The sequence below is a fragment of the Malaclemys terrapin genome, chromosome 4 (assembly GCF_027887155.1).
Source record: "Malaclemys terrapin pileata isolate rMalTer1 chromosome 4, rMalTer1.hap1, whole genome shotgun sequence".
Classification (NCBI taxonomy): Eukaryota; Metazoa; Chordata; order Testudines; family Emydidae; genus Malaclemys; species Malaclemys terrapin.
This window is the reverse complement of record NC_071508.1, coordinates 147,033,295-147,054,114: the sequence shown is the minus strand read 5'-3', so window position 1 is coordinate 147,054,114 and position 20,820 is coordinate 147,033,295. Positions and strand designations below refer to the sequence as shown.

At 45.7% G+C, this 20,820-nt stretch overlaps 1 protein-coding gene across 9 annotated transcripts in view; it reads right to left on the bottom strand.

Annotated features, from left to right (window-relative positions):
* NIN (ninein) overlaps positions 1 to 20,820 on the bottom strand; it is a 99,663-nt gene that overhangs the window by 21,379 nt on the left and 57,464 nt on the right. For 6 of the 9 annotated variants that reach the window (XM_054028099.1, XM_054028101.1, XM_054028100.1 and 3 more), the window contains exons 14-23: positions 19,038 to 19,159; positions 17,168 to 17,691; positions 14,307 to 16,421; positions 12,842 to 12,967; positions 11,785 to 11,854; positions 5,587 to 5,802; positions 4,192 to 4,305; positions 2,196 to 2,318; positions 1,147 to 1,260; positions 127 to 273 (exon numbers count right to left, since the gene is read on the bottom strand). In XM_054028099.1, the coding sequence (XP_053884074.1) occupies positions 127 to 273; positions 1,147 to 1,260; positions 2,196 to 2,318; positions 4,192 to 4,305; positions 5,587 to 5,802; positions 11,785 to 11,854; positions 12,842 to 12,967; positions 14,307 to 16,421; positions 17,168 to 17,691; positions 19,038 to 19,159 (3,671 nt within the window). The remainder of the gene's footprint in view (positions 1 to 126; positions 274 to 1,146; positions 1,261 to 2,195; positions 2,319 to 4,191; positions 4,306 to 5,586; positions 5,803 to 11,784; positions 11,855 to 12,841; positions 12,968 to 14,306; positions 16,422 to 17,167; positions 17,692 to 19,037; positions 19,160 to 20,820) is intronic. The other 3 variants (XM_054028105.1, XM_054028106.1, XM_054028107.1) reach the window with 1 other exon arrangement.

The following is a 20,820-nucleotide window of genomic DNA, read 5'->3' as shown; positions in this document are numbered from 1 at the left end:
GCAATTCCTTTCATTGAAATTTGTGGGTAATCAATAAGCTGGGGTATACAAAGCTGTAAGATCTGAGATCATGCTATTTATTCTGAGATCATGCTAGTATGGTAAAGGTAGCTATTCAAGAATTACCTTGTCATTGGCATTTTGCAGTTGCTTGTGTAGTGACATCACTTCCTGTTTAAGAGCCTCCTTCTCCTGCTGGGTCACCCGTAGGTCTGATTTTAGCCGTGACATTTGAAGGTTGATATTTTGTAGCGCTTCATCTAGACTCTGAACCTGAAATGCACACAGAAGGACAGCTTTAGACTTGCTGCAATGAAGAAACAGAAATTCTTAGTGACTGCCTGCTGGTCAAAGCAAAATAAAACAAACAGTTCGCCTACAGTGAATTTAGACTCCGTATATAAATTTGGTACAACAGGGATTTATCTGTGGAGGTGCCTATAATAGGAGTATAGCAAGGATCATCGAGGATCCTTAATGAATGGGGGGATGAATAGGATCTCTGCCTGACAAGGAAGAGGTGAAGAAAAATCATAATTCTGTCAGCTATTCCAGAAAGATGCCAGATGACTTGAGCTGCCATTTCAAGTTACCCGCCACATAACACACTGAATGCAACACTCATGCATCTGCCTTCCCATCCCGTAATATTTTCCTGCTCAAGGAGGAAATATGAAGGATTTCTGCTGAGGTTATTCCTGGCAATCCAGGGCAACTATGGTACCACAACTGCTGTCAGCCAAGCAAGCCGCCTCTTCTCCTTTCCTCCCCCAGCAGGCCAGGTGGGAGAAGAGAGGCAGCAGCAGGAGAGGAAAGGGTTGTGGTGTTTAGTACTAGCTAGTGCAGAATCTCTCTTTACAGGTATACCGGGCAATTGGGAAGCAGGCGTAAGCAAAGGGGAATCTAACAGTAGAAGTGAAACCACAGCTATAGCCCCAGGGAGAAATTTACCCATCGCATGTTACACATTCACGTACCCCTATGAAAATTCACTAAAGGAGCGCCTCAAAATGTCCCAGGTATGAATTGCATATTATCTTTGTACAAAGGACAAGAGGACTATTTGGTACGAACTCCTGCCTGGTCCAAGGGGCTAACAAAAATGTCTATTCTTCAGAAGGATCAAAACAAAAGACATTACTGTACCTTTTCTTGGGAGACTGTGAGCTGCGTTTTCAGTGTCTGACTTTGTTGTTCCCAGGACTTTTGCTCCTGCTTCAAGCTGGCAATAACATTCTCTAAGAAGTTCACTTTAGCTACCTGAAATGAGAGCAAGGAAGAATATATAGAATGACAACGTACCACTAGTCTGTAAGCAAAATATTGCTGGGGATTTCTCTCTCCAGCTCATGTTGACGTTGATGAGAGTTGAGCTGAATGGGGTTTCAGATAAAGAAAGTGTAGTATAGCAAGGAACTAACAAGAATATATACAATTTGCACGCTAGATACACTGCTTGAGTTCTAAGCCACCAGTTTAGAAAAGAAAGGCGCAGGTTACAGTGAAAATACAATCTTGTTGCCGGCTGCCTTTTTGACTGGTGGTTTTATTACATCTACTAAAGTCCATGGTACAATCAAGGTTGGGTGTACTCCAGGCTGAACTGGACCTGAGCTCTGCATCAAGGTCCCTGGGTTCCTGGTATGGAAAAAAAAATGTTGACATTAAACTGATATAGGACACTCAGTCCAGAATGTAAGAGTGTTCCCTCAGATTTGCACCAAAATAAAGTGTGAATTATAATTGAATTAGTTATTTCCTTTCCAGCTTGTGTCTCAAAAAGCTCAAACTAAATCATAAGAAGCCTGATTTAACCCAAAATGAGAGCATCCACCTAGCCTTTTCCACTGATTTAATGAAAAAGATTTTAAATCAAACCTTAAATTAAACCAGTGCAAAGTCTGCACGTAGGCGAACCCCAAGGTCTAGAAACCCACATTTTAAAATGAAAGCTTAGACTCTGGAACACAAATTTGCTACAATTTGATTCTGCAGCAAATTCCAAACAAACAATGCAGAGCATATGGAGGCCCAGATATAAATACTGAAATAGTACCAGACACATTTGTCTGGCATAACTGTAAGAGGGAAAAAAAATAGCTAAGTTATTTCACAGAGTAATGTACTGTATAGGAATTAGGACTGGACACAGCAAGTGGTTTGGGATATGGGTAAGCGTTTGCAGTTCTTATTACCTTATCAACACATCTGTTTAGTTCCTCACTGAGGGCTTCTTTTTCTTTCAGCAGCTTTTCATTTTTAGTTATTACACTAGAAATTTCATTCTGGAAGTCAGAGAGATCAGGACATCTGGGCAGCTGTGGGAGACAGAAATCCCTCAGATCTGGTCATCATATCAATTAGCATTTCTGCTGCTGTTTAGGACTTTATTCACAAACATTTTAGACAGCTATTTCTATAGGGATCAGGGCCGCTTCAGGCTTGGCACAGTACAAATATATTTAAAAATACAGTCCCTGCCTTGGTTTACGTGAAAGCTACAGTTAATTTCAACACACTGTTTTTCCATGTCTTTCTGAAAACTGCTCCGCCCGTATGCTAAATGCAAGACATACTTTCACTCTGTTTGCTGTTGGGATAACAATTGAGAGGGGACAGCATTTTTAGTCAGGTTGTTTAAAACTCTGTTTTGCTTTTGTTAATGCTCATGTAACTTTGACTAATGCTTAGGACGGGGTTGGCAACCTTTCAGAAGCGGTGTGCCGAGTCTTCATTTAATCACTGTAATTTAAGGTTTTGTGTGCCAATAATACATTTTAATCTTTTTAGAAGGTCTCTTACTACAAGTCTATAATAGATAACTAAACTATTGTATGTAAAGTAAATAAGGTTTTTAAAATGTTTAAGAAGCTTCATTTAAAATTAAATTAAAATGCAGAGCCCCCTGACCGGTGGCCAGGACCTGGGCAGTGAGAGTGCCACTGAAAATCAGCTCACGTGCCGCCTTCGGCACGCGTGCCATAGGTTGCCTACCCCGGCTTAGGAAAAAGGAAGCCTTTGTTAAAGATTCAACACCCTCCAACCTTCAACTAATGGGTTGGAGAGGAAACATTCTGGAGAGTTCCCAGAGGTTCTCCAGCAAAACCATGGTAGAGCAGGGGCTTATGCTCCTGGTATTTCTAAAAAGTGAAAAACCCAAGCACAACGGCCTTTACAAAACCACAAACACAAGATAAAAATGCTCCCTGTGGCAGAGTAAGACTCCAGGAGCGCTGCGGGACACGACACCGCTAAAAACAGCAGTGTAGACAGAGGACGCACTGCCGGGGAGTGTAAAGAGTCACTTGGGCTTAAAGAGGCTGCGTTTTGCAGTTATGCAAGAGGATGAAATTGAGTTCATGGAGCCCAGATCAAAAGGGTTAATAATCTGACCCTGATGGCAACTTTAGTTCCAGGGATTTGAGATTACAATATGTTAAGCATGATTCCATTGGCTCTAATGTGACTGTTTAATTAAATGAAATTATCATACCAACACTTCCAGTAAAATTTATTTCAGAGTAGCAGCCGTGTTAGTCTGTATCCGCAAAAAGAAGAGCAGGAGTACTTGTGGCACCTTAGAGACTAACAAATTTATTAGAGCATAAGCTTTCGTGGGCTACAGCCCACTTCTTCGGATGCATATAAGATGCATATGCTCTAATAAATTTGTTAGTCTCTAAGGTGCCACAAGTACTCCTGTTCTTTTTAGTAAAATTTATATCTACTGAAGCCTTCTAGGGATAAGGCATCAATTGGTGCAGCAATCAAAAGTCTCCTGTAGAGGGCATCCTGGAACTGACTAATCATCAACTGGGAGACCATGTGGATATGACCAGCTGCTACAGAATCACAACTGGATAAAATGCCGTATTTTTTAATGTTACTTTCTACCCATTCATTGTCAAGACAGGGCTCCCAAAGCCCATTGCTTTGGAACATCTGGTGGAAGACTAAGGGGAAAACAGTCTTTACAGCCTTCAGAGCAAATTTATGAACAGCCGTGTGCACACTGGGACATTGTTGCAAGGATATTTGCATTCCTCTTTTGTCATTGCCTTCCTGTACAAACAAGCTAATTACCTCAAACACAGTCAGGAGAGCAGAATATAAATGCTAAGAGCAACCATCCTGCCAGCTGTATAAATTCACCATCTGCAGAGTCTGGACTAGATTAGGGACTGTCTTTACCTGTTTGGTCTTCTCCAGTTCCTGTCTGAGGAGGTGATTTTCCTGCTCCAGTAAACGATTTTGAACCTTGATTTTAGACAGCTCAGTCTCCAAAGAAGACACCAGAGTTGATGACTGGGGAAAGTAAAAAAAATGAAACGCTAACTGAACTGGAACTCCATCTTCATGGAAAAATTCAAGATCACACAAAAAAACAATCCAAGAGACAGTCTGCGCAACGGCACAGGGCAAACTCTAGGCCAGGGAAGGACAAACTACGGCCTGGGGGCCACATCCAGCCCTTCAGACGTTTTAATCCGGCCCTTGAGCTCCCGCCGGGGAGCAGGGTTGGGGACTTACCCTGCTCCACGAATGCTGTGGCTCCACACAGCTCCCCAAAGCAGCAGCATGACCCCCCTCTGGCTCCTACGTGTAGGGGCAGCCAGGGGTTCCGCACGTTGCCCGGCCCCAAGTGCGGTCCCTGCAGCTCCCATCGGCCAGGAACCAATGTGGACGTGGCAGTGCGCAGAGCTGTCCTGCTGCACCTCTGCGTAGGAGCTGGAGGGGGAACATGCCACTGCTTCCGGGAGCTGCTTGAGGTAAGCGCTGCTCGGAGCCTGCATCTCTGACCTCTTCCCATACCCCAACCCCCTGCCCCAGCCCTGATCCTCCTCCAACCCTCCAAACCCTTGGTCCCACCCTCCTGCACCCCCAACCCCTCATCCTCAGCCCACCCCAGAGCCTGCACCCCCTCCTACACCCCAACCCCCAATTTTGTGAGCATTCATGGCCTGCCATGCAATTTCCATACCCAGATGTGGCCCTTGGGCCAAAAAGTTTGCCCATCACTGCTCTAGGCCATAGTGGCTCTAGCAAAATACCTATGTTAGAACTTTGTGAAAACAAGAGAGCCACGATCTCTTAGCATTCCCATTTTCAAAACTAATCCTAGGAATTGCGCTCTTCTACCTGCTTCCCAATCCCCCTTTTAACCACTGCCGAAGAGCAGACTCTCTGGCTCAGTTCCCCTCCCCATCTCCACTTCTACAAACACCCATGTTTGCAGATGGGATTTAAAGAACAGTTTTGAAAGACTATGCACTGTTAAGAGATAGAGCATGGTTGCTAGCTTCATGGGGGTGCCTATGCAATTGCGGTCATTCCTGAAATTCAGTAGTGTCACACCATTAACCATGAAACAGTACAGACGCTCCCTGAGTTATGCAAGTGTTCCGTTCCGGAACGCCTTGCATAACTTGAATTTTACGTAAGTCGGAAACGTATCTCTGACCATTACGCAAAAAACAAAAACAAAAAAAACACCTCCTATTTCTAGCTTACGGAACTTTTTCTGTCAGCTCGGATTTGCTTACGTTGAGTTTTCGTAACTTTGGGAGCGTCTGTATTACCCTGTACCTTAACTTGACAGTTTTCCAGTTCCTCTTTCAGCTTGGATCTCTCCCTTTCCGATTCTTCCAATGTACACTTCCCCACTTCCTTTTCTTTTTGCCTGAGGATTCTTGCCAGCCGTTGATTAAGATCCTGCACGTCTGCTTGGTTTTTTGAATTCTTTTGACTAAGTTCTGCATTTTCAAAGTCGAGCTGCTGGTTCCTGGCTTTCAAATCTGATACCTGATTAAAACAAGAAGTATCAGAATGACTAAATAAATCTCTCCTGCACTGAATAATAGGTTTAGGAATTAGATACACAGTACAGTATCTCTTTCATACAAAGGGAATGGTTCCTATCCAGATTCTAATTCATAATATGATGGCATGACCTACTTACACTGCTGTGCTTTCCCAAGAGCAGTATTCTACCTAAACCAGTCAGAACTCCAGTAACATACATGTTTATTTGCTCTCATTGTAATCTGTCTTGTTCAATCATTCTAGGAAGAAATTTTAAGCCAAGCCAAACAGCACCACGTTCTAACGCAGTTCACTTTCATGATAGTTTGCCGTGCCTGACAAATCTCTACTCATCAATCCCTCTTTTGCCATGAGGACATACGTTTTGAGGGGTATAGGAGTCCCATACACAAGATAAATTACCGTGAGCAAGCAGCATTTTCTAGGCAAAATTAAAAAAAGGGGCACCAACTTAAAAAAAAAACCCAAAAACCTGTTGAGTTATTGTTTTTAAACCTACTACTCTTCACCTGTGGGGACTGTACAGAACTCCGTGAGGACTGTACAGAACTCCACTTAAAAATTTTAGAGCCTGTAATTGATGCAAGTAAATCTAATGCATCTCTGGGCATGAAATATCCAGCACTGGCAGCATTCCTATGCCCAACTGATCTGGGAAGAGGGGCCAGCCCTGGAAATTCAACTAATATCTCCCATTGGGTGCTACAGAGCAGTACCCACCAGGGAGACAAAGAAAGACATGTGTTAAAATTAAGGACTTGTCTACTCTTGCTGCACTGCAGAAGCATTTAGTGAAGAGGTTACCTATGCCGACGGGCGAGCTGCTCCATCTCCCTGAGAGGCAGTAGTTAGGTGAATGGGAGAAGCCCTCCCATCGACAGAGGTCTATCTACACGGAGAGTTAGGGGGATAGAACATGTCACTCAGGGACACCCCTACGCGAAGAAGTTGCACTGATATAAGTATGTATTTTCATTAGGAAGTCTTTCCAGGTTGAACAACACAGAAAACACCTTAAAAAGTCTGAAAACTACTCTAAGTACCTAGGTAATGAAAGCGTGCAACTACCTCTAATGCAATATGTCAAGGAAACCTTTAATCAATACTGACCAGTGAAGGAGAAAGAACGGTTACTTACCTTCTGTAACTGTTGTTCTTCGAGATGTGTTGTTCACGTCCATTACACATTAGGTGTACGCGCGCCGCGTGCACGGACGTCGGAAACTTTTTCCCTTAGCGACTCCCGTCGGGCCGGCGGGCCCCCCCCTTCCCGCCAGAGCGGCGCCCCGCTCCAGGGTATATATATCCCTGCCGACCCGACCACTCCGGTTCCTTCTTGCCGGAGACTCCGACAGAGGGGAAGGAGGGTGGGAAGTGTAATGGACGTGAACAACACATCTCGAAGAACAACAGTTACAGAAGGTAAGTCACCGTTTCTTCTTCGAGTGATTGTTCACGTCCATTACACATTAGGTGATTCCCAAGCTTACCATTGGAGGTGGGTAGGAGTCAAGATACAACTGACTGTAGCATGGCCCGACCGACCATCGCGTCCTCTCTGGTCTGATGATGGATCGCGTAGTGGGCTGTGAACGTGTGCACCGACGACCAGGTGGCTGCCTTACAGATCTCCTGGATAGGGACCTGCGCCAAGAAGGCCGTTGAGGACGCTTGGGCTCTAGTCGAGTGGGCCCGGATCTCCGGGGCCGGAACATTGGCGAGCTCGTAACAAGTGCGTATACAATGCACAATCCATGCCGATAAGCGCTGTGACAAGATAGGCAAGCCTTTCATACGTTCCGCAATAGCAACAAACCGCTGGGGCGATCTGCGGAACGGCCTGGTCCGTTCCAGGTAAAAAGCCAACGCCCTGCGGACATCCAGGGTATGTAGGCTGCGGTGGTGAGGGTCCGTATGGGGTTTAGGAAAAAACACCGGTAGGCAAATGTCCTGCCCCATGTGAAACTGTGTTACCACCTTTGGGAGGAATTTGGGGTGCGGCCTCAGTTGCACCTTATCCTTATGGAACACTGTATAGGGTGGTTCCGAAGAGAGGGCTCTCAATTCCGATACCCTTCTGGCCGAAGTGATGGCCACGAGAAACGCCACCTTCCACGAGAGGTGCGCAAGGGAGCAAGTGGCTAGGGGCTCAAAGGGGGAACTCATGAGTCTTGTTAAGACAGGCTCAGACTCCACGTCGGGACAGGCGGGCGCGAGTAGGGAAACACCCTTTCCAGCCCCTTGAGAAATCGGGCCACTGTGGGGTTGGAGAACACTGACACTCCCAACTCTCCCGGATGGAAGGCCGAGATTGCAGCTAAGTGAACCCTAATAGAGGCGGGCGCAAGCCCTTGATTCTTTAGGTGCAGAAGGTAGTCCAGGATCGACGGAACCGAGGCTTGTAAAGGCTGTATGCGTTGAGGCTCACACCAGTGGGAGAACCTTTTCCACTTTGCCAGGTAGGTCGCTCTTGTCGAGGGCTTCCGACTATTAAGGAGGATTTGCTGGACTTGGTGAAAGCACCTGTGCTCTGCATCATTCAGCCAGAGAGATGCCATGCCGTGAGATGTAGCGAAGACAGGTTCGGGTGGAGTAGGCGACCTTTGTCTTGCGTGACTAGGTCGCGATGGAGGGGGAGGGTGATTGGATCGGCTATTGACAGCTCCAGCAGGGACGTGAACCAATGCTGGCGTGGCCAGGCCGGGGCGATAAGTATGATCGTCGCCCTGTCCCTGCGGATTTTGAGGAGAACCTTGTGTATGAGTGGGAATGGAGGGAAGGCATATCCCAGGCTCCCTCCCCATGGAATCATGAAAGCGTCTGGTAATGACCCCCGGCTGAGGTTCTGGAACGAGCAGAACTGAGGGCATTGGCTGTTGTCCCTGGTGGTGAATAGATCCACCCGGGGAAAGCCCCACCTCCGGAAGATCGAATGCAGGACGTCTCGCCTCAACGTCCATTCGTGCATTCGGTAGGATCGGCTGAGGCGGTCTGCTAAGCCGTTTTGAATCCCCGGAAGATACGTTGCGATGAGGTGTATCGCATGGGTTATACAGAAGTTCCATAATTGGAGTGCCTCGCGACAGAGGGGAGAAGACCGTGACCCGCCCTGCTTGTTTATATAGAACATGGCGGTAGTGTTGTCCATCAGGACTGCCACGCTTTGACCTTTTAAGGTGGCGCGGAAGGTCTGACAGGCGAGGCAAACCGCTCTTAGCTCCTTCAGATTGATGTGAAGCAGCTTGTCTTCTCTGGACCACAGCCCTTGGGTCCGCAGTTCTCCCAGGTGTGCCCCCCAACCCAAGTCCGATGCGTCTGTTACCAACGTCAGAGTGGGCTGTGGGGCATCGAAGGGGATCCCTTCGCATACCTGTTGGTGATCTAGCCACCAGCGTAGCGAGCCGAGCACCTGGTTTGGGATCGTGACTACCTGATCCAATGGGTCTCTGTTGGGGCGGTGCGTATGGGCGAACCACAACTGTAGGGGCCGAAGCCTCAGGCGGGCATGTCTGACCACGTGTGTGCAAGCTGCCATATGCCCCAGAATCTGCATGCAACACCTTGCCGTTGTCGTGGGGAACATTAGGACTGTGCTTACGGCTCTGTGAATTGACCTGAACCGTGCCTCTGGTAGGCTCGCTTGTGCAGTTACCGAGTCCAGGGTTGCACCTATGAAGTCCAGCCTCTGTGTGGGGACTAACGTGGACTTGGGCACATTGACCCGGAGGCCGAGCTTGTCGAACGTCTGCAGGGCCAGCGTCACGTGAGACCGGACCTCGGCCTCCGACCTGCCCGCGAGTAGCCAATCGTCCAGGTACGGAAATACATGCATTCTTCTCTTTCGAAGGAAGGCTGCTACCACGGACATGCACTTTGTGAACACTCGTGGTGCTGACGCCAGGCCGAAGGGCAGGACCGTAAACTGGAAGTGGCGCTGGTCGACGACGAAGCGCAGAAAACGTCTGTGGGCCGGATTGATTGAGATGTGAAAGTAGGCGTCTTTCATATCGAGGGCAGCATACCAATCCCCCGGATCCAGGGATGGAATAATAGTTCCCAAGGAGACCATACGGAAGCGAGCTTTGATCAGAAACTTGTTTAGATCGCGCAGGTCCAAAATAGGACGGAGGCCTCCTTTTGCCTTGGGGATCAGGAAGTATCTGGAGTAGAATCCTTTTCCCCTCAGGTCTATTGGAACCTCTTCTACTGCTCCAGCAGCGAGAAGGGACTGAACCTCCTGCTTGAGAAGTTGCTCGTGAGAAGGGTCCCTGAAGAGGGACGGGGAAGGGGGATGGCAGGGAGGGGGCGAGGAAAACTGGAGGGTATAGCCCGCCTTCACTGTGCGCAGGACCCATTGGTCCGATGTTATGCGCGACCATGCCCGGTAGAAATGGGACAGGCGGTCTTTGAAAGACAGGAGGAGGATCCGGAATGGGATATGGTACGCTGTCCTCGGGCGTAACTTCAAAAGCCTGGCTTATTTCCTGGCTGTGGCTTGCCCTGGCCGTGACTCTGGCCCTGGTTAGGCGTATTGTTACGTCTCCGCCTGTTATCCCTGCCTCGACGGCGGTAAGGCTCATGTCGGGGCCGAGGGTGGTAATGCCTTTGCGGCGGCTGGGGTTTAAAGGCCTTACGCTGCGTTACCGGCGTGTGCATACCCAACGACTTAAGGGTCGCTCGGGAGTCCTTAAGGCTATGTAGCCTGGCATCCGTCTGGTCGGAGAACAAGCCCGAACCTTCAAACGGGAGGTCCTGCAGCGTGGTCTGCACCTCCGGCGGGAGACCTGAAGCCTGCAACCACGCCGAACGCCTCATCACGACTCCAGACGCAATTGTTCTAGCCGCAGCGTCTGCTGAGTCTAGCGCGGCCTGTAAAGAGGTCTTGGCCACTGCCATTCCCTCATCCACCAGGGCCTTGAACTCCTGATGTGCGTCAGATGGGAGGGAGTCCTTGAACTTGGCGACTGATGCCCAAGAGTTAAAATTGTGCCTGTTTAGAATCGCCTGCTGATTGGCGATCCTCAGTTGAAGGCCCCCCGAAGAATAGACTTTTCTCCCGAACAAGTCCAATCTCTTGGCTTCCTTGCCCTTGGGGGCAGGAGCTTGCTGGCCATGCCGCTCCTTTTCATTGACCGCCGAGACCACCAAAGAACAGGGGGATGGATGCAGAAAGAGGAAGTCAAACCCTCTAGATGGGGCGAAGTATTTCCTCTCCACTCCCTTTGCAGTTGGAGCACTGGAGGCCGGTGTTTGCCACACCGTCTTATAGTTGGACTGTACTGTCCGTATAATGGGGAGTGCGACTCTGGAGGGGCCCCCTGGGCTCAGGATATCGACCATGGGGTCATCCTGCTCTACAGTCTCCTCCGCTTGCAAGCCCAGATTGAGGGCTACCCGGCGAAGCAGGTCTTGGTGCGCCTGGTGGTCAATCGGGGGAGGGCCGGACACCAGTGTGCCCGCTACCGCCTCATCTGGCGAGGAGGAAGAGGTCGGGGCCTTCTGCCCATCCTCATTGTCCTGACTAAACACTACAACAACTAACTGATAACTGTTAGAACTCTAATTGACTATTGCTAAGGGACACTCTCAGATGAGAGACAGAGTTGTTCCAACGCCGCCACGGATGGTAAGAAGGAACTGGAGTGGTCGGGTCGGCAGGGATATATATACCCTGGAGCGGGGCGCCACTCTGGCGGGAGGGGGGGGCCTGCCGGGAGCCGCTAAGGGAAAAAGTTTCCGACGTCTGTGCACGCGGCGCGCGTACACCTAATGTGTAATGGACGTGAACAATCACTCGAAGAAGAACCTATGGTTATTTTAGAATATCTTTGAATTTTTTAATGTATGCAAGGTGCATCTCCTCTTGCCTTCATGACATTTAAACTACGGGGCAGAAATTACCTTATGCACAGAATGTCTTTTTACAGAAGAGATTTAGGAGGAAGCCTCAAGTCTACATACCTGTTTTCTCAAGTTGTCCGCCACTTTCTGCACGGCCACTTTCTCCTTTCTTATAGCCTCCATTTTTTGCCTAAATAATGGACATTGAACAAAAGTATGGTTAAAAGTTGTTTTTTTCAAATGTGCTACGTGCTAGAACTGTTTCAAAATGCACCATCTGTCCATCCGAAATGGTCATGGCTGAAAAATTCCTGGTTAGTAGTAGAAAGGCAGGGGATGGATCACTCAACAACTGCCTGTTCTGTTCATTCCTTCTGAAGCACCTGGCATTGGGCCACTGTCGGAAGACAGGAAACTGGGCTAAATGGACCTTTGGTATGGCCATTCTTATGTTCTTAAGACAGGGAACTGCTGTTTTCACATAGGCACAGTCAGTGCTCGCTTTCCCAGTCTTTCCTCAGGGACTGATGCACGTGGTCCAAGAAATACTTCCTCTTCTTTTCTGGAAGGCTCTGGCACTCCAAGGACCCCATGTTTGACAGTCCTTCAGGAGAGAGATGGAAGTCAAGGCATTCAAATGCTCCTTTCCCCTCCCCCTCCTTTTTCATGGTAAATGTCTTTGGGCACATCATTTTTGCACATCAGAAGCAACAGGACCACTGCAAGCAGGTAGACATGGTTGCTAAACAATGTGAGCAGCTGCAGCGTGCTGGGCCTGTGAACCACATTGCCAGGCAGCTCCTCCACTTGCCTTCTCAAGTGAACTCAGGGTGGCTGTTTCTGCTGCTGAGCAAGGGGAAGGGCAGCATTAGTACATACGCTCAGTAGATCATTTAGTAGGTGATGTGCTTCTCTGGTGAGAGAAGTACCCTTTCCCCATCTGGCAACGTACAGAGCAAGCAGAGGCTGGTATGAGCTCATATGCTGCCAAAACGCTACAGCGAATAAGTGCTGTCACTGGAAAGAATCACTGTCATTTTAAAGGCATACAACAAGCTAGAGAACTTTGAGACTGACTTTCTACATCCCATAACAGCAACAAGGGTGCCGTTTTTCTTGTTTGCATTGCAGTTAAAACCAGGAAGCACATGCAACATATGCCACTTCGTATTCTTACCACATTTCTTCTCGAGATCCATTTAGCTCCCTTAGTTTCAGGTTAGAAACACTACCTTCCTCATTTAACAGGGTTATGTCATTCTTCAGAATAGCATTTTCTTCTCTGAGCTTCTCAGCCTCACATCTACAGTATAGAGACAAGACAGTTGAAACACACCGATGTTCTTGTACCTCTTCCAGCTCCACTGGTAGAAAACATTCTCATTACAAAAGGCAAATTACTTCTGACAACTGAAACAGCAGAACTTCCCATTGATAAATATCATATGGATGAATTTACATGGCTTTTATGTAATGCTTACCAGGAGCACCTCCCAGAGCATTGCATAGGTGCTGTTTTAATTTCATGTACAAATTGAATAAAAAAAAAAAAGTCGATTACACTGAAATGTGACTGCAAACTTAAATTACACCTCTGTAATCCAGTAAAAATCTCAGTGTATATTTTACAGAACTTTTTGTTTGTAATGTGATTTGAAGACAACGTAATAGTTCAGACAGTTTGAAAGCAATTGTTTTGCCGCACTTTGCCTATTGTAATGTATTAGACCATCTGTTTCAGGAACAGCAGTTCAATACAATGGGAATACCAGCATGAGAAGTAGTAGAATTTGACCTGTCTTTTCTCTTGTTTGCGATTTTAGAGTAGGTGCTTTTAAAAATCAGGCTCTAGACATGATGCAACACTTGAAAGGGTCATTCCAGGCTTCCCATAAGAATTTAATAAAAAGTTAACAGCCATTTGTAACCACTTTGTGTAATCTCAAGGGAATAAATTCTTTAACTGCTAAATTTCAACAAAAATGAAGGTAATTTATTATGAGCTATGAGTTCTTAGTTATGCTGGTATTTACCATATCATATACTTAATGGATTCTGAAGGATTTAAGTACTCCTATTTTGAGAAAATTACAAGATTGTTTAGTGTTAACTTTAACATTTTAGAAAATTGCAGCTCCGTTAGTACCCTGAGTTACAGGCCAAGAACTAAGGCAAGAGAAGTGGAGAGATTATTAGTATGAAAGTTAAAAGCACTCCAAAGAAGTTACAGTAATGTTCTTTCACATTAAAATGTTTGTTTCATTGAGACTTATCAACTAAAATACACTCTGCAAGAATAAATGCATACAATCACACTGAACAGTTGACAAATTACTCTTGCTTTACCATCACTGCTTTTAGAATATCATCACTTACATAACTGCACAGAAGATTAAAATTAACCTACAAACTTTCATAATCCACATTAAAGTAGTTTTCTTACTAGTCATTAGAATCCAAGGCATTGTTTTCTACTCAAGGTTAATCTACTTGTTAATGTGACGCAAGCATAAGTAAGTCAGTAGCAGTTACATGCCAGTCAATGAATGCTAGCAGGTTAGTTTTCTAAGCACAGCAAGCAGCAAAGTTAGATTTTGGGGGGAGCACAGATATGTCCCAAGTTTTTTTAAAGTGTACATTACCTCAGGAGTTCAACTTTTTGCTGCAGCTCACTACATGTGCTTTGCAAATCATGTATCGTTGAATTCAACTCTTTTTCTTCTTGAGAATGCGTGTCTTTTTGCTTAACCAGAGATGTAACTTTCTCTTTCAGCTTCCTGCTCAGCTCTTGTAGCGCTCTTTTCTCCGTTGCCAGGTCTTTTATCGTGGTCGCACATTGGTCATGTTTGTCTTGCAGGACTTTAAACGTCAAAGTATGTTCTTCCAGGTTTCCAAGTCTGCACTGCAGTCTTAAGTTCTCACTGTGCAGCTCTCTCTTTTCCTGTTCGTATTGCTCACGGGCATTTTCCAGTTCCTTAACTTCTTCCAGGAGCTGTGTTTTTTCTTGCCTGAGTTTGACACTTTCTTGATTACTTTCTTCTAACCTGTGCTGCAGGCTTGTAAGTCTTGATACATCCTCTTCAAGTTTTTTATTTTGTTCAAACAACTTTATCATTTCAGATTTCAGGCCCTTGTTTTCTAGCTGGATTTCTTCCTGTAATAGAAGTGTAGATTGTGCCCTTAATCTTTCTTCTAGCTCTTCAATCTTTTTCCAAAGGTGAAGTACTAGATTGTTCAGCTCTCCATTCTCTTTAGTTGCTCCACAGATCTTCTCAAGTTGAAGAGAAGCTTCAGTTATTTCCTCAGCCTTCTTTAGTTCAGTCTGTAGCCTAGAAACTTCATAACAAAGCTCTTTATGGTCTGTAGCATGATCAGATGTTATTTTTGCCACCTTGCTATCTTCCCAAAAACATCCATTCTCTCTTTTAACGTCTTCATAGAACATCTTCAACTTGGGAACCGCCTCAAAGATTTTCTCAAGCTCGGTCTGTTTCATTTCCAGCACAGACACTTCGGAAGCCTGATCTTGCTTCTTGTCATTAGCTTCATTATATTCTGCTTCCAATACCATTATATTTTCCAGAAGCTGACCAATCTGTATTTTCAGGGCATGGTTCTCTACCTTAGTGTCTTCATACATCTTCTCTAGACTGGAATAAGCCTCAACCATTTCTTCAAGCTCCTTAGTTTTAGCCTCCAACAATGAAAGAACAAGCAAGTTTGCTCCATGATCTGTCTCTTTACAACCATCTTGCAGATTTTTGAGAACATTACCCTCATTTTGCTCTATCCTGTCTTGCACCTGAGATTCTTCCATCTCAGAATTTGATTGGTCAAAACTGGAAAGTTTCCTTGGCTCTTGCTCCAGCCTCTGTAACCTCTGCTGTAACCTGACAATCTCAGAAGCCATTTTCACATTTTCCTTCACAGCCTGCTCATGAACCTTCTGTAGGTTTATAAGAACCTCTCCATTCTCTTCCAATTGCTGCATGCCAGAGAGTGCTGAAACCTTGCTCTTCACTTCTGCATATTCATCTGCCAAGGCATTGTAATCATTCTGCAGTTTGGAAAAGTCAAGTGTTTCCTGCTGCAACTTCTTTATTTTTTCTTGAAGCTTTACGATTTCCAAAGTCATCTGTGCATTCTCTTTTTCTGCTCTCTCATGGGTCTCTTTGTTTAAACCCTCTAAAGCAAGAAGTTTGGAATTCAGTTTGTATTTCTCTTCTTCATATGCAGTCTCAAGCACTTCAAGCCTTTGGCTAACCAGCTTCCTTTTTTCCTCTACCACAGACATTTGTTCTTCTCTGTCTTTTAGCTCTCTTTCATGATCATTTTGTTGCTGCAGTATTTTATTATGCAACTCATCCTCTTGTTTTTCAGCAGCATTTCTCAGGTCCTGCAGCTCTTTCTGGAGCTGTTCCTTTTCACACATTAGCTTGTTCACATGTTCCTTTAAATTCTTCTCCAGGAGTTCTTTCTCCTGTGTTAGGACAAAAGAAACGGCCTTTTTGCTCTCCAGCGTTTCCTTCAGTTGCTCTTGGGCTTCAGCACATTCCTGGATGATTTCATCCTTTTCAAATTCCCACTGAGATTTCTCCTCACGCTGTTGTTCGGCGAGTTCTTGCAGTTCTCGTTGGTAGCGTTCTTCAAGATTTCGTAGTGCTTCTTCATACTTGTTCACAATTGTTTGTCTGTTGACAGAAAACTGAGTTTCTGTTTGAGATGTTCTTCTGTTATACTCAGTTTCCATTTTTTCCCTAAATATGGTCAACATAACACATTACTAAAACCTCTGCCAATTCCGGAAAATATGTCTGTTTTCAAACTATTTAACGAAACAACTGAAATTTACACATTTAATCACGTTTCAGACCAAGATATTCAATAGTTGGATTTTTCTTTTGAGACCCAGAGTAACATTTAAGAGAGACAACCTGCTGGGATTCAAAAAATCTACTTGCCTGGCAAGGAACATAACTCATGCAGTATTCTCAGAGGCAGTCTTACCAAAAATAGGTGCCAGCTGATTCACGTGAGTGGAACCCTCTCAATGATGCTTCACATGAGAGCAAGGGGGGGGGGGGGAGTGATCTCTTTGCACTGATCAACTTTCAGGTTCAGGGCCAGAGATTTAGCTCTTGGGTTTGAGAACTCAAGCAGTAATTTTAAAAAAAGTCTTTCAATAAAGACACAAAGAATGTAAAGGGCATGGACACTGAATGGGATTTACCAATTAACTGTGCTTTACGTCCTATTAACTAGTTTGATTTTATATCTATATTTATCTGAAGTCGAACTGAAACCAGTAATATTAAGCATCCAGTCTAAAAAAACAGAAGAAAAGGCTTTTGGGTACCAACAGATTCACATTTAACAATAAAAACAGTTTATACTATTAGAACTTTAAAGAAGAGTCAAAACACATTGAAGATCAGGAATAACTTCTGAACTAGTTCAGTTCAGCGAACCTGCCTAGCCCATAGCCCAAGCAGTGCTGTCTCACCTTTCTTCTTGGAGTTCCTGTTGGTGTTTTTCCAGCAATTTGTGTTGTAGCTCTTCCCTCTCAACAGCATGCTTTTCTGTCAGGCTTTTCAGCTGCTCATGGAAACCACGTTCTACCTCCCCCTTTTCTTCTTGCAGGGTCTGCACCAGAGCTCTCATCTTTTCTTCCATCCAAATACCATTCTGAACCAGCTCCTCCCGCTCTCGGTTAAAGCTCTCTTGTACCTGCTCCAGCCTAACCCGGAGCTCTTCCTCATGTCCTAGCTTCAGCAGTTCTTGGAGATTAGCCTTTTCCTTATCAAAGCTCATCTGTAAGTCATTTCTCTCCTCATTATGTTTGCAGTCAATCCTTTCTCGTTCCTCTTTGAGCATCGCGGTCTCTCCCTGGAGTGCTTCAATTTGGTTTTTAAGGGCACTTATTTGCTTTTCCATGGTTTGCCTCTCTTCATTATATTTCTTCGCCACATTTTCTTGCTCCTTTTCACAATGGGCCTTGGTCTCGACTAGTTTTTCATAATGGCTCATCTGTGTTAAAAGAAAAATGCAGGTTTTTTTTTTTTTTTCTAGCTTACAGAGGAGCAATATTCTCATTTGCACATTAGTGTCTTAAACTGCCTTTCCCCACAGAAGCAGAATAGGAATGCTAGAGCAGTCAGCTTGATTTCTTAACGTGGCAAGGATAATATTTACACACATACAAATGAAATTCATGTTACATGCTTTTGTGAAACCAACAAAAGAAAGCGTAGACAATGTGCAGGGTCTCAACTGATTTTCACAAGTCAGGAAGGGTACGTCTAGACCAGAGTTTGTGGTCCTGTTTTAACTTTAGTCAGCCACGCTTTCAGAATCCTTCGGTTAAGCTTTTCATTGTTGATTCACCAAGAAAGTAAATATATTAAGCCATGCAAAAGAAAAGATCTGCTCTTCAAGGAAAAACTGATTTCCAGAAGCAGCAAACTATTGTCTCTCTCCCCTATCCCCAATTGTGGGGGTCATCAATTTTCTTAAATTACAAACTCACTGTGTCTGAGTCCTGGTCTACACTGGGAGGGAAGGGAATCGATCTGAGATACGCAACTTCAGCTACGTGAATAGCGTAGTTGAAGTCTATGTACTTAGATCTACTTACCGTGGTGTCCTTCACTGCGGTAAGTCAACGGCTGACACTCTCCCATCAACTCCAGCTGCGCCTTTCACCCTGGTGGAGTACCGGAGTCGACAGGAGAGCGCTCGGCAGTCGATTTATCGCATCTATACTAGACACAATAAATCAACCCCCGCTGGATCGATCGCTGCCCGTCGATCCAGCAGGTAATGTAGACAAGTGCTGAGATTCCCTTTTACAGAGTTGTATTGTAGTCATGTATGGACGCAAACTAGGTATATTTTCAGCTGGGAAGGTGGGATAAGGAGTCTGAAAACCCCCACACTACCACAGTTTAACATTGCCAGGCAGCTTAAAACTTCACCTTTATCAACTTTCCATCCAACAGCTTTTCAAATTAACAATTGTTCCAATTACTTCAACTACTCAGGTGACTAATTTGGGGGCACCACTCAAGTTTCCTGCTCCCTACAGACCAAGAGTCCAAGTGTACAGCAGGAAAGCGTTACTATTTTCTACTTGCTGGTAGGTGGCTGTGATGCTGCAGCCTCATGAGGTGTCCTGCCCTCCCAACCACAGGGGGTGAGCGCTGCACTTGTGCTGGATGGAGGAAAGCGATTAGAGGCCAACCCAGACACACCACTGGGGGTTGCAGGTCAAATGGCAGCAAGAAAAGGAACAGCCAAGGCCACGCCCCTTCCAAGGGAACCATGAAGAGGTGAGGGAATTTCCGAGGCTTTATTTGTGAATGAAGATAGCTTACTGTGTCTTTGAGCTCCTGTTTCAGATGCTGTAGCTCCTTGTGGTGTTGTTCCTTCATTCGTTCAATGACCATTTCTGCTTCTATGCTCATATTTAGCGGATTGCAATCCTCAGAACCAAGACCTAAAAAAAAAAAAAGCAAAGCACCTCACCATCTACTCTCCTGGATTTTATTGAAACTCAAGGATGTCAGTTACTACAGCAGGATTCTGTAACAGCCCAGCTCAGGCTCAAACCATCCCGAGGCACCTGGGGCAAAGCAATGCCAAGCTTTCATTTTAGTGTTAATGCTCAACACAGTGACTGTCCGCTCTCCAGCGGCAACACTTCCCCTGAGGTTAAATATCAGAATGGGGGCCCCACTCCTGAGCTCTCACTGAACTGCCCACAGTGCAGCTTTGGGGGGAAGGGGAGGACGGAGGTGTTGTAAATCCTGCATTAAGCTCACCTCTACACTCTTCCTATCCTGGAGTCATTGGGCACACCCTCATCACCCGGTGTCAATCTGAACATCCCTCAGACGTCTGACTTGTGCCAGCTGAAGCCATAGCCACGAATCATTGCTGCATACGAGCACTGGAGCCATTCCCTCTCCACCAGTACAGCTGAAACCTCTACACCAGCTTCACGTCACCAGAGGTTCCACCTTGCAATGAGGCAGTTCTCCCTGGACCCGACAGGTCAGCTCTGGGACCTGGCTGGGCTGGCAGCTTGGCGTAGAGCAGCTGCACCACACTAAGGGTATGTCTTCACTACTGGCTGTATTGGTGGGCAGCGATCAATCCCCGAGCGCTCTCCCATCGACTCCTGTACTCCAGCACTGCAAGAGGCGCAGGCAGAGTCGACTCACCACGGTGAAGACACCGCGGTAAGTCGATCTAAGTAAGTCGACTTCAGCTACATTATTCACGTAGCTGAAGTTGCGTAACTTAGATTGATCCCCCCCCCCCCCAGTGTAGACCAAGGACTAAAAGAAATGGTCCATCATCATCTGCCTGTTCTCATGTTGCCTTGCTGAGATGGTGGTCGTGATGGTGCAGGATTAGACAGGTACCAAAAAAGTTATGTTGCTTTAGTTTAGTGAAGGAAAATTATGTGTGTTTTGTAGATTAAGGAAAATAAATGGGTTTTAGCAGCCATTGGAAGGCTTTGAAAATACAGGGAGAAAAATGTAAGTGTGACGTTGTGCAGTCTATATGGTTTTTATAAAAACCATGTAATAAGTGAATATAATGCAACTGAGATATGCTTTGTGCAAAAGGTCTCTTGTAAGGTATCATTACAAAACTAAATCTACTGAGTGTGATCATCCTATCTGTAGAAATGTACCACTCTTATATTTTATATTTCTAGTTTTAGATACAACTCTGAGGGCCTATTGTAATTATGTAAAGTGTGGGACATTAATGATGGTTTGGAATCTCGATGACTCCCATTAACCAGGACCATTGTCTGCAGATGGCTGTGTTTACCTGTTAGTCTCCCTGTATATGTGTGTGCTGGCAAGTGGGCAATGAAGTCTTGCAGTGACATGTGATCATGTCACCTGAACTGGAATCCATCTTTAACCTGGTGCTTTTCCAGTGAGGGGGGCTGGAAACCCAGAGGGACAAAGGGTTCCCACCTTATGCAAAAGATATATAAAGAGGTGGAAGAGAACAAAGGGAAAGAGGAGCCATCATGAAGAATCCCCTAGCTATCACCTGAGCTGCAACAAGAGCTGTACCAGGGGAAAGAATTGTGCCCAGGCCTGGAAGGTGTCCAGTCTGAGAAAAACTTACTGA